This window comes from Blennius ocellaris, assembly GCF_963422515.1.
Source record: "Blennius ocellaris genome assembly, chromosome: 4".
NCBI lineage: Eukaryota > Metazoa > Chordata > Actinopteri > Blenniiformes > Blenniidae > Blennius > Blennius ocellaris.
In genome coordinates this window covers 21,581,824-21,594,664 of record NC_137653.1, presented here as the reverse complement: position 1 = coordinate 21,594,664, position 12,841 = coordinate 21,581,824, and the positions used below count along the sequence as shown (strand labels likewise).

The following is a 12,841-nucleotide window of genomic DNA, read 5'->3' as shown; positions in this document are numbered from 1 at the left end:
TGCTGCTCTTTTTCCAGTCCCTACAGAAAGTTAACTCAGCTGCGAGCATCCCCTAAGCAGTCTTTGTGTCCATGCTGAGAGCCTGTCAGAGCCGGTCAGTGTCAAACTGCATGGCCCCGCTTGAGTCAAGCTGACCACGAACTAGCCAGACCAGCCGCACTGGCCGGATGTTGGCCCTTCCATTCGCCGTCCCATGTTCCTGCTCCGACTAACTGCTGGAAAAACGCTGCTTCTTTGAAGAGATCTGCCCATGAGATTTATACTTTCTGTTCTGAGTGAGTGTCTGCTTGTATAGGAGCTGTAAACTGATCTCCTCTCTTAATCAGTTTCACCTGACGTTCCTGTAGGCCTCCATATTGAGACCAGGTTGAGCTTAATGAGGATAACCTAAATTCAAGTCCAGGGATGAGTAAATCCTCCAAGGATGACATATTTCAGGTAGTGTGTGGCTAGGAGTCTAGCCAGCACAGGTATACAAATGATCTGAAAAGCATTTCAAAGGGTTGGGAGGAACTGAGGTAACCAACGTGAAAGCTGACCAAGCAATGTGGAGCCCATGTTCACCTGGCAGTGTGCAGAAGAAAGAGTGACCAGGTGTAAAATGTCACTAAATCCTCAAGAAGTCAACAATTACGCTACATTTCTCCATGTGGCCTGTTAAGACTCAGATAAAATAAAAATTCGTATCTTTTATATAACATATTTTGGCTGATCTGGTAAATTATGACAGGTTTAGCATCCACAATACTTAAATATCGGATGCTTGCATTATTGCGCACAAGTAAAATTTTTAAAGTTGGCAGGATAGTTTGACCTTTCAAACAAGCCAAATTGAACTTGCATGCTTTAGGACAAAAAGTTAGATACTTACGTCCCCACCCATGATGCAATTAAGCCAATTTACTCAGTCAAGACACATTTCACCTCGCACAGTTACGCACGGTCAATAATGTTGTATTTGGAAATATTTGTAAATGTATTGTAGAATTTTATGTGAGCCGAACTGAAGATGAGATGCGTATGTACCAACATGGACTATTTGGGGCATTTTCTTCAACCCATTCCTTAATTAATAGAGCCAACAACCTTCAACAGAAGAAGTTTGGATGGAGTTTGGCCAGCTCTTACCTTGCCTGACAGTTTTCAACCTGACGGGACCCCTGCAGTTCTTGATCACGGTCTGTATGTCGTATAAGGGTAATCCTGAGATGGAGAGGTTCTCCACCTCCAGCAGCAGCTCTCCCTCGTTTAATGTTCCACTTTGGTAAGTCACCGGATCCGCGTAAAGTGGTCCGATGTAGGCGAACTCGCCGTTCTCCGCGCCGCCGCGCAACGGCACGTTGAAGTCACCGCGGGCATCTTTGGCAACGGAGCACTCGTTCACCCTGGAGGTCCAGTGGCTCTTCTTCAGCACGGGTTTGGACATTGTTAACAGTTACAAGCCGATACCTCAAACTGGGTGTCAGTGACGGGTCACTGGCAGCGGTGCGTCTCACAACTTGTATCCGAGCGACGCGCAGCAAACTTTCTCTCTCTTCTTCTGAAACATGAGTGCCTCTGACTGTATGGTCCCAATAATTATGGGAAAATAAAATGTTAAAAAAAAAGAAAAAATCAAGCCATTCCTATCGTCCCTGAAGTGACTCCTTACTGTGTTATTATTGTTCTCATCATTTCCCCCCGCAGTTTAATCCTCCTTTACCGATGTCATCTTACATCCGCCACGGTCCCTCACGACCCGCGCGTATCCACTCTGAATAAATCCTCTCGGTTCTTCTGGGGGGAAAAACTCACTTTGAATGGCGTTTTTTTCTTTGGCACAGTTAAAAGTGACTGTGTTTTCTTGTCTCCGGGTGAGACCTCTGACTTTATCCGGCGATCGGCGGGGTCCTGGGCTGCTCTAACCAGGTACGCCTCTCTCTCTCTCTCTCTCTCTCTCTCTCTGCTGCGCTCAGACTCTCTGGACTCCGCCAGGCTGCTGGCCGTGATGCGTTCAAGGACTGTCGGAACCTAACTCATACTGGAAGTTTCATCTTCAAACAACTGATTAATCCTGAAAATACAAGCATTTTAAATTGTCCAATTTCATAAAAATGCCACTCATTAAAATACATACACATACCATCATAAATTATATGTTCATGTTTCGATTTGAATAAAGATGATAATAATACAAAACTTTATTTATATACACTTTTCTCCAACATGGTTAGAAAGTGCTTTACATTATAAACCACAATAAAGATTTACAATAATAATATTAAATACAATTAAAACATTTTGTATTACTTACACAGCACTCAAAAACAGAAAAAAATATACTCGTAAAAAAGTGCAATCTGCTTTACTCAAAATCTGCTTCACGATAGGTGTTCGGTTCAATTTAAATTTTTGAAATAGTGGATAATTATTATTTTTTAAATGTTAGATCAAACCATTACTTTTATCTATTAAAGGGATAATATAACTGGCCACCAACTTACAAATCAAAAGGATATGATATTATTACAAAGTGTGCTTTCACTCCATAGAAATGTACAATTAGAAAAGTATTGAAGTAATTTACATGTAGTTAATGAGTAAAATTCTAGACTTTGAAATACTACTCGTCAAAATACAAGTACTCCAAAATATAAGTCTTTTACTGCAACTTGAGGGTATGCACAGTGATGCAGTGGCTAGAATCATTGCATCTTTGTGATAAAGCTGTGTTTGAATCCTTTCGAGTTTGCATGTTCTCCCTGGTTTTGAGGTTTCATACCTGGTTTTCTCTTACAGTCCAAAAGTCATATATTTAAGGTCAGATTGTGACCCGAAATTGGCTTGTGTGTGGATGTGAATGTGTGTGATTGACATTGTTTCTCTCTGCGGTGACTTGTGAGGGAGTGACAACCTGTTCCCCTCAGAATTGAGTAGAGCAGCGTAAAAAGAGCAGTTTGGATTATCACTAATTCATGACTTCAGTCACTTGTGTCCAGTTGCATAATGAGCAGAATTTGGTCTAAATTAGTTCAAACTTTCATATTTTTCACCTAAAAGAGATTCTGCACAACCAGGGCATCACTTCGCTGATTCCTCAAACAGTATTCTGCTAAACAAACTCCTTGGTTTTTGTAGTTTTACTGCCTGAAAGTATCCGTGCACATGGTTACAGTCAGTCAGCAGGGATACATGTACTATCCAAACAGCACGTGAAGGCAGCAGCATCATAATGAACGCATGCGCGCAGCTTGGGGCTGAAAGGGTCTCTGTTGGGTGTGTCATTTACGGCAAATGAGCTTGTGGCGTCTCTAAATCAGGGCCTGGTGTCAGTTTCTATATTTCACTTGGTCCAGACTGTTAAAGTTAAAGCAGCTCTTGTTAACATCACACAGTATGTGTGTGATAAACTGTAATTTCTCTCAAATATGAATACATTTTAACATGAGCTCCTCTCTCTATGTGTTAGGATGATTATAAAATACTTGACCTGATAAAAAAAAGAATACATTTTCGTATCTCTCTCTCTCTCTCAGCTTCATGTGCTCCTGACCACAGTAAGTGTTTAACCCCACGATCCTGCCGATCAAGATTCCTGCATTTCAGGTTTGACGGGTGGTGCTTTCTTTGTGTTTTTCATGCTCACCTGAAACCTCCCATCTCTGATTAAACATTACCAAATGCATCGGGCACGTTAAGGTCTCTGGAATTTGAGTCGTCACAAGCTTCTTTGTTGGTTTGTTTTCTGGTGTTTTCCTTAACGTTGCATAATGTATATTTATTATCTCTGAGACTAAGAAGTGTTGAAGCAGGATTCAATCAGGCTGATAGACAGGAGGGCCAGATGAACCGTGTGGATGGATCTGGTGGGCTGGGCCTCTCACCCACAGTGGAGCTTCTCTGAACCTAAAAACAACAATAAAAGTAGTCTCAGTCCGATGGGACAGGAAATACTAAGTGCACTTTAAGCCTAAACCTTACACCTTCTCTCTTATTATCAGCTGCTCATGCAGAAACAGGTGGACTGCTGTTCGTGCCTCTTCATCAGAGGAAAGATTTCTCTGCAAGAGCAATAGACATTATTATGTAAAAGTATTTCTTACATAATGCAAATGTCAGGAATTATAAACACTGGCATTCATCTGCAGAGCACCATTAAACTGAACAGCCCTAAAATTACATTACACTATAAAAAAAAATACAATAACCTGAGGTACACTATTAAGCAGTATCGCCAACAATAATTTAAGAAAGCCGTTTCCTTACTTGGTAAAACCTTGAGAGAGGATGGTGAACATACCAGTCAAAGGCAACATCTGATGAAAAATCAGTCATAATAGATTGTTTCTGGTCATTTTAAGTGAATAGTAGAGAGTTAGAGAAATCACAATGCTGCCACAGCAAATTCCTTCAAAGAAAAAGTGAGTTTGTGTCACATTTAACATGTAACTTAAAATAAGCACAGTGTTTAGTGTGTTTAGTGTGAGTATCTCATTGTTTTAACAATGCTTTGTCTTATCTTCTTGGTAATTACTCATACACCATGATTTGAAACATCCCACAAATTATTCATTTTTCAACTCACAGGCTCACCCCATGCTTATCCCACAGATGCATGTTCCTTATGACTGCAGAACCATGTAATATAGACATAAAATCACCTTTTCATCACACAGGAGGCATAGCAAAGAAATAACCAACAAAGCATTAATTATTCCTTTTTCTGGTAAGTTTAATATCAAAGTATATGTTGATGCATCATCATCATCATCATCATCATCATCATCATTACCTTGATGAACATATGAACATTTTGCACATCATTATGTGAAGACTGACATCAGATCAAAAAACTAAATCACAGTGCAATATGAAAGATACTATCATATATGATGTAAAGCCTTTGACCATTACCTGGACTGAACAGTGTACCCCACTGTCCAGTCCAGGTAATGGTAAAATGGTTATTGTGCTGATCCCACAGTGAAAATATTCCCAGTTCAAGTCCAGTTGGGAGACTTTGCTCAATAAGGATCAGTTTTTCTTCTTTTCTTTCCTTGATAGTTTTATCCATCACCAGGATTAAAGTGACTTTGTGCACAATCATGAAAAAGATCCACTTTGGGAAATTGAATTTGTTATTTACCTTGACAGTCAAAGCAGTTTAGTGACTGATGGAATATTTTTGCTTATTTGTTTCCTCAGTGGAAATAAAAAAAAAAACATTTGGATATACAACTGGCCAAATGGTGTCTCAACACACGGAACACAGTCACCCCAATATTGTTATCCACACACAGTCATAGTGAAAGCTGTGAGGCTGGTAAAGATATTCTTCTGGGGAATCACAGGGTTTGATTAATTTTGTACAGTAACAAATGGAAAGCCAAAGTTATATCCTAGCCCTATACAATAGGTAGTCAAGCAGTTTCCATATAAGATATCAAACCTTTCCATTCCTTTTTTTTTTTTGTCCATTAATTGTTGATAAACAACGTTTTTCCAGTCTGTTTCATCACCGGTTAGATAATTAAAAAACGTAGCCACTTTAAGACACAAGCTTAACTGTGTTTACCAACGCTGAGCTCACCAGTCTGGGCAGAGAAAGTTTGAGTATGGTACTCTGTGTTTGATTTGGGCCTGGATGTGTGTGTGTGTGTGTGTGTGTGTGTGTGTGTGTGTGTGTGTGTGTGTGTGTGTGTGTGTGTGTGTGTGTGTGTGTGTGTGTGTGTGTGTGTGTGTGTGTGTGTGTGTGTGTGTGTGTGTGTGTGTGTGTGTTTTTTTTTTTCTTGCCAGTAACTTCTATGGTGACCTCCAGTCGGGGCGGGTCAGTCAGTTCCTCCGCCAGCTTCCTGTCACACCGTGTCACCCAAATCAGATCGACAGAGGCAGACACACCGCCACGGGCCCCCAAACCTCCTCCTTCCCTTTCCAGCACATCCATCAGTGTGGGCATGTCAACGTCTCCCTGTCTGCCTCTCCATATTTCACTGTCGTCTTCTGTCTGTCTTTCACTCTATTAAACACTCTGATAAATGCTAATCTTTGGCGCTGATATGGTGAATATGTGCACTTGAACTCCTGCAAACAGTCATAACACAGTCACGTCTTGGTCGGAAACCTTTTATTGCCTCTGAATCAAGTTACCATTAAATAAAGATGTCTCTTATATAACATTTCCCATGTCAAACATGTAATTCTGCACGACACGTCAGGATTTACATAATAAACTCGCCTGCACAGAATCTGTAATGAATGCCAGAGTTGATCTTGAATGGTTCGGGAACTCGTCATGGAGATCTCGTTTCAAAACAGCACTTTCACGTCATCGTTGTCATCGAAGACGACCTGGACGAGGACACTTTGTTTATCATAAACTATTATTATCCAGCACTTCCGTTAACTGCGCTTCCTGCTGCTGCTGACAAGTAATGACAGATTGAACTTAATGGCCGACAGTTAAACTGCAGCCGTCGTGCCTGACAGCTCAGAATGTTGGCGGGTTTAATCGCTTCTGATTTTAACTCATGGAGTGCAACAGATTCGAAAGGTCCACCAGGATCATGGAATCAACGCAACACGTTCACATGTGGAGGAATAAAACATGTCTTTTAAGAGTGTATGTGGAATTGTGGTCAGCTATCACTGACTTTGTAGAAATAATATGCAGTCGTACAGTCGGTAGACAGAATGAGGCCCTCAAATCTGCATCTTTCTTTTTTTGAATAATGACTAATTTCCACCATATTCAGAGGACTTTAGATCATGTTAGATCACACCATTAAAAACTTTGATGGAAAATACATCCTTCCCCTTTTTGATTTGCAATGGTTTGCTCCATTTCACCAGTGGAATCAGTGAAAGTGTGTCAAAAATGTTAGGTCGTCTTTTTTTTTTGGGGGGGGGGGGGGTACACTGTTTAAGGGGATGCATTTTCTTTTATGTTCTGGTAAAACTGGCAATTATTTTATTAAACACTTTCTTTGTTACAAATCATAAAGTAATGGTTCGCGGTAGCGCAATTTGGACCCAAAAGCTGATCGAGAGACAAGGGCGGCAAAAGAAAGGTTTTGAATTTGGGTGTTGACAATCTGATGGAAGGTGGATGATGGTGAGGAGAAAGCCAGTTCAAAGGGATCCAAGGGTGTGACAAGCTGGAGCTGGAGATAGTCGAGTCTTCCACACAGAGATCTAACCAGGAGACTGGAGCTACAGTGAAAGCAAAACTTGAGCACAAGGAAATAATGGACAAGTTTGACGAGTCACAGGAAAAAAATAACTAAACTCTGTTGAGGCGAAGGTACAAAAAACCAAAAGTGGAGGAAGAGACGGAGTCTTTATAGTGAAGTTGATGAAGATGAATCTCAGGTGTGCAGCTCAGCCAGGGAGTGGATCCACAGACTCCGCCCACCAGACGTAGGGGGACAGAAACATAAGAGCACAACAGAAGTAGTAGTAGTAGTACAAAAACAACATTTACAATAGAAGCACTATTCAAATTCATTACATCTTAATGCCTATAAATCTCAACAATGACATCTTATGAAGTGAAAACATGTTAATAACTCCTGTGTAAGTAGATTTCTCACAGTGATTCGTACTTTCCAGCCTCTTTTCCTGATTTAACTTAGATCTTCCACTAACACTCGCCACGTGACCCAATATTGTGCAGTATGTTTGGCCTCATCCCACATACAGTAAGCTCTCTCTTCTCCAACAGATATTCTCCTGCGTCTCCAGGAGTGTCGGGGTCTCCTGCGTTCCACACAAGAGCCCTCTTGACCACACGTCCATCTGACCAAATCCATCCCCATGCTCATTGTTTCATCTCCTCTTCTGTCAGCCGCTGCCCCGTTCGTTTCCAAAGCTCCGCATTACAGAATTTTCTTGGCCACCAAACCCACAGGAAACTCCTCATTCTCTTGCTGATGAACGTTGTCACATTTGACCCAAAGATGATGGAGGATGCAAACGTCTTCCTGCTTAACACCACGATCGCAATCGCAACATGTCAGGCAATTTTAGACTTTTCAAGTCGAGTCCAACATTTGTAAGCAGACTGGATTTTATTTTTCACTCCATTCTGTTAAATCTTCTATGTAAAGGCAGGAGCCATACAGACAGCCAAGACGCTGAGGTTTAGAGCATTTGTAAGTGGTTTGATTTGTAATAGTCACCAGAAATGTACCAACTTCAAGCCAAGAATTAAATGTCAATTTCATTGCATGTGAAATGGCTGGCAAGCCACATTGATATCAACAGTATAGTCAAAATGACAAAAAGAAATATCAGGATCAAGTGATGCCATGTCATAAAATGTTAATTTAATGTACAACATTGAAAAAAAATAAAATTATACAGTACTCTGAAATTTATTATAATGTGTAATTTATATTGCTCCCAACACCTCAAGAAATAAATACATTTCCATACATAGGCACATAGGTGCATGTAAGGAATAACGTAATAGTGAATTAAAAGAAAAATATTAATCAGCGAATCAATTTACATGTGAATTAATTGAACTGAGTTGTTGTGTAAAATTGAGACCTGGTGAAGCGTAGCAGACGTTTGGATGTGGACAACACTGTGCCGGTGTGCATTACAGCTCATATCGTACTATAAATAGATGAGCAACTTTAAAAAAAAAATGAAGCAAGGAAGAGCAAACAGAGGTAGAAGAAAAACCGGCAGAGAATAAAATTAATGAAAAAAAATCCAAGCATCAGAAGCTGCTGTCACAGATGCAGAATCATTCTGTATAATGTGAAAACACTTGACCTTTCCTCACTTCCGCCCTGGAAATGACCTCTCGTCTCTCAGAGCTCCCTTCAGTTTGGAAATGTTCCTTCTGACATATTACAGATCAGTCTTTAACGATTTTGCTGAATTACTGTGAGGGAACTTGTTAAAAATGTTCGATGGAACTCTATATTTCATCATGATTTGAATTTATAGGATTTTCTTCAGGACATGTCTGACTCAAATGAGTGAGATCTGACTGTAGGTGTAGTGGTTACCGCTCATGTGTATTGCTCAGAGCCACTGTAAAAAAAAAACTTTTTGCAAACGCTCGAGCTTCGAGTAAGCAGAAATGCTGCTACTGTGCAGCCGCACCACAACCACAGTAGATTGTTCATATACACATACACGAGTAGATGGACAATAACAACAATGTTTACCTCCACAGTGTCACGACTCCCAGGCCATCTTCTCCTGGGACTTTAGTTTTATAGTTAAGAGTCACCCGGAATAGCGATCCAAGTTGATCCGTCTGTACAAATGTCTGTGTACACGCCATTGTTAATGGTTATTGTGTGTTGTTGTCTGCGGGGTTTCATTACAAAAACAATAAACAGCATCAACAAGTAGCCTGCCATGCTAACTACATTGTCTTCAGCTTTTTTACCATTTCCATCTAAATGGAAATCATTTTCAAAACGTTGCTGTATAAACACAAAACTTTTCAATGTTGTGGTGTGAACGTGACTTTTGATTTTTTGAGAGCTTTGGTTGCATCGTCTTCTTCAGCTGATGTTTGCGTGAGCGGAAAAAGAAACTGTTTGTGTGCTGTGGCGCACATGAAAACCTGCAGGCCCCTCATGACCTTTCTCCATCTTTGGCGTGACACCGTACTGATGCAGTGTTTTGCACATCTGCAAAGAAGCATCTGCATCATTCATAAGTCATTAGAAGCCCATTGGCACACCATTGCTCTGCCCCTCCTCCTCCCGTCCCACCTCGCTTTCCCTTGCATTGTTCAACAAGCTGCAGTCGTGTCGGCGATCACCACTTAACAAGAGGGGGATCTTTATTTCTGCTTTTCGTGTCACTTTAATCTGTTTTACCTCCGTGGCTTGATAATGCTTCATTCATCACATTATCCAGAGAGAGAGAGAGACTGAGCGAGGGAGAGCGAGAGAAATCCTTCTTTTAACTAAAGCAGTGCTGTAAAGCTTCGTGTTGGCCTGGGAGATTAAGGATGAATGGCTCAGCACAAAAAGACCATCAGATTATGTGACTGGGCTGCGGAGAGCCGTCATATCCAGCCTTGTGACATGGGCAGGAGGGCATCGGGGCAGCCGGGGCGTGGCGGTGGGGGGGGGGATTATTGAACCAGGAAATAATGAGACACTTGGCATAATTATGGCTCTTCTATTCTAAACTCAACTTTCTATATTCAAGGTTGGACATCGGGAGAGGGAGCGGAGCGGCGGAGGCAGGAGCGGGACATTGAATGAGTTATGCACATTATTCAGCATATTTAGGAGCCTAAACTGGAGTCAGCACATTCTCAGAGCTGGCTGCGATCCCAAGCAATAAAACCTCAGCTGGATGTGGATGCTGCGAATGTTTGGCTCACGCAAAAATGTTGATATAGGCCAGAACAGGACGTCCAGCTCAGCGCTGCTCTTCTTCTTCTTTTGGCTTTGGGAACCAAAGAAGCAAGAATGCAGCGCATCAATATATTTGACTCTGAACATGCGCCTTTCTGCAGGGCCAGGTTGCAGCCCATTAAAGATAAGTGTTGAGTGTGTAAACTATGGCTAAATCAGGAGGATGGTGGGTATGTTTTGTTGCTTCAACAACGATCCCGATCAATCATGAGCACGCGGTTGGAAATAATGTCAACAAGCCTCTTATTAATCCCCTGTCACACACACCGGCTTCGATGATGCTCTCAGATGTCTGACATGTGGGTCATTGTGTCAGGAGCGCACGGTGTTGCCCTCCAATCCTCCACCCGCCGGCGGAGAGAGGATCATCTCTTATTTTCTCGGTATTTCAAAGCTTTAGGGAGCAGACTCACTGTATTTAGTTGAAGACTGGTATTAATTTGTCCCATTTATATAACATACAGGAAGTTTTGCTTATTCACCTTTGAGCGCTCTGCTTCGTCATGTGGATTTGATTGTTGGTGTTTCTTTTGGTGGGTTTGAATTGAATTGAATTGAATTTTCTCATATAGGGAAAGGGATCATATATAATCATTGCCAAGGGCTATATTATTTCATTACTCTGCTACATACATTAAAATGTTATTATATAGGCATGAAATATTGATTAACACTGACACTGCATACAGTTGCATTAATAAGGTGCCGCTTTGCATAACAACAAATAGACCCTCCGCTTTTGACTGAGATCTAAATTAAACTTCTCTACAGGCTACAGAAGTTCAAGTTCATGGTTTTATTTTTCCAGACTGTAACATTACAGGTAATTGTTTGACATTCTTGTTTTCATTACAAAATGTCAACCATGTCCACTATTGGTCTGGCATACTAACTGCACCATTTTCAGTACGTCTGCCATTCCGCATCATTATTTTTTCAAACTTGATTTAATCAATGGCTTAAGGTCAAAATACAATAAGCAGTGGGAGCACGAATGCTAATGTTTGTACATCCCTATAAATGTTTACATATAATAATTGACTGTTCATCCAAACCAACAATAAAAATCAATGCATTTCACATTACATTTCCACATTAGAAACTCCATTATGGCTAAATATGAGCTGTTACCATGTTGGCCTGATCATCAAACCGCTACAGAAATGATTCCCCTACAGTCATGAATTTAAAAAGTGGGGTTGGATAATCTGAGGAAAGAGCAGTGAGAAACAGAGAGAGATATGATGATAATTCGAGATGATTTGCAGGAAATGATGGGGTCAGGTCACGTTAAACTGAATATTTCAAAGCAACTCAACACAATATCTACCACAGACTCCCACAGTCACCCCACAATCACACTGGGATAAACAATAAACAGTGAAATGACAAATTTGACTGTTTGACTGTTTAAATCCCAATTCCTGATGTACTCTACAGTCAATGTGTTCTGCTGTGGTGTAATTGAGGAATACCTAAGATACGAGCACAGAAGTACAAGATATACAGCTGTCATTTACATGAGAGCCTTACTGCTTATATTTTAACTGTGTCTGTCTTTGCCCGTCTATTCTCTGTGAATAAAAAAACCCCACAAGAGATGAGAATTTTATTTTTAAGAAATGGGAATAAAAGTGCAGGATTCACAGATGGATAGTTCATGCTCAGACTATGCGAGCTGCAGCGCTCGCCCTCGTCCTCTGCGCTCTCCTTGCCTTGAGCGAGCGCTTTGTGTTTCCTCCCAATTTCAGATGTGATTACTTGAAGATGCTTGACCAGGCCACATGAGATGGCTCCTCCACCTCTGTCTCTTTCTCTGCCTTCTCTGCTTTCTTTTTTTTACTAATGATCACTGCCAAAAAACACTGCAAGTTGGAAATAACTGATGTCTTTCAAGGGTAACATAAAATGATTTTTTCCTGAGAGCTATGCAGTGTCAGGTCATTAAATACAAAATGCTTTACATAAAATGTAATACCTTGCTAAAACCCAATCAAAATGGTCATGTTGTCATATTTATGTTACGGTTTGATGAGAGGAGGATTCAGGACACCAGAAAACACACAAACCAAAGAGCCAAAAATCCAAACGTCTGTCTTCCAACATATTCTACAGTCACCAGGTAAAACTGTGCTCCTGTTGTATAAAACTGCTTCTGCTGTGAGAAACTTCATTTCTACTCCATAAAATTTAATTTAGCTATAAAACTGTGTGAATGCTGCTGTGTGAATCTGAATTTCTGTTGTATAAAACCGTGTCTCTGACAATCATGTCAACTGGCCTCTATATGGATCTCATCTCTGTGTCTTACTGTTTGAATTGCTGAATTGTTGACATCTCTCATGCTGGTTTTAACACGGCTCTTGGGCAGAGTCTGACCAACCTTTGAAAGTTCCTGTTGAATGACTCTGCTCCCGATGCAAAAGCAGTTCTCAAACAAAGTTCTCAAAGCCCCCCTACTCTTA

The 12,841-nt window shown here is 40.8% G+C and overlaps 1 protein-coding gene across 1 annotated transcript in view; it reads right to left on the bottom strand.

Moving 5' to 3' along the window:
- magi1b (membrane associated guanylate kinase, WW and PDZ domain containing 1b) overlaps nucleotides 1-1,825 on the bottom strand; it is a 159,882-nt gene extending 158,057 nt beyond the window's left edge. The window contains exon 1 of the mRNA XM_080494807.1: nucleotides 1,129-1,825. Coding sequence (XP_080350933.1) covers nucleotides 1,129-1,426 — 298 coding nt within the window. The 5' untranslated portion in view covers nucleotides 1,427-1,825. The remainder of the gene's footprint in view (nucleotides 1-1,128) is intronic.
- Between the last annotated feature and the right edge of the window lie 11,016 nt (nucleotides 1,826-12,841).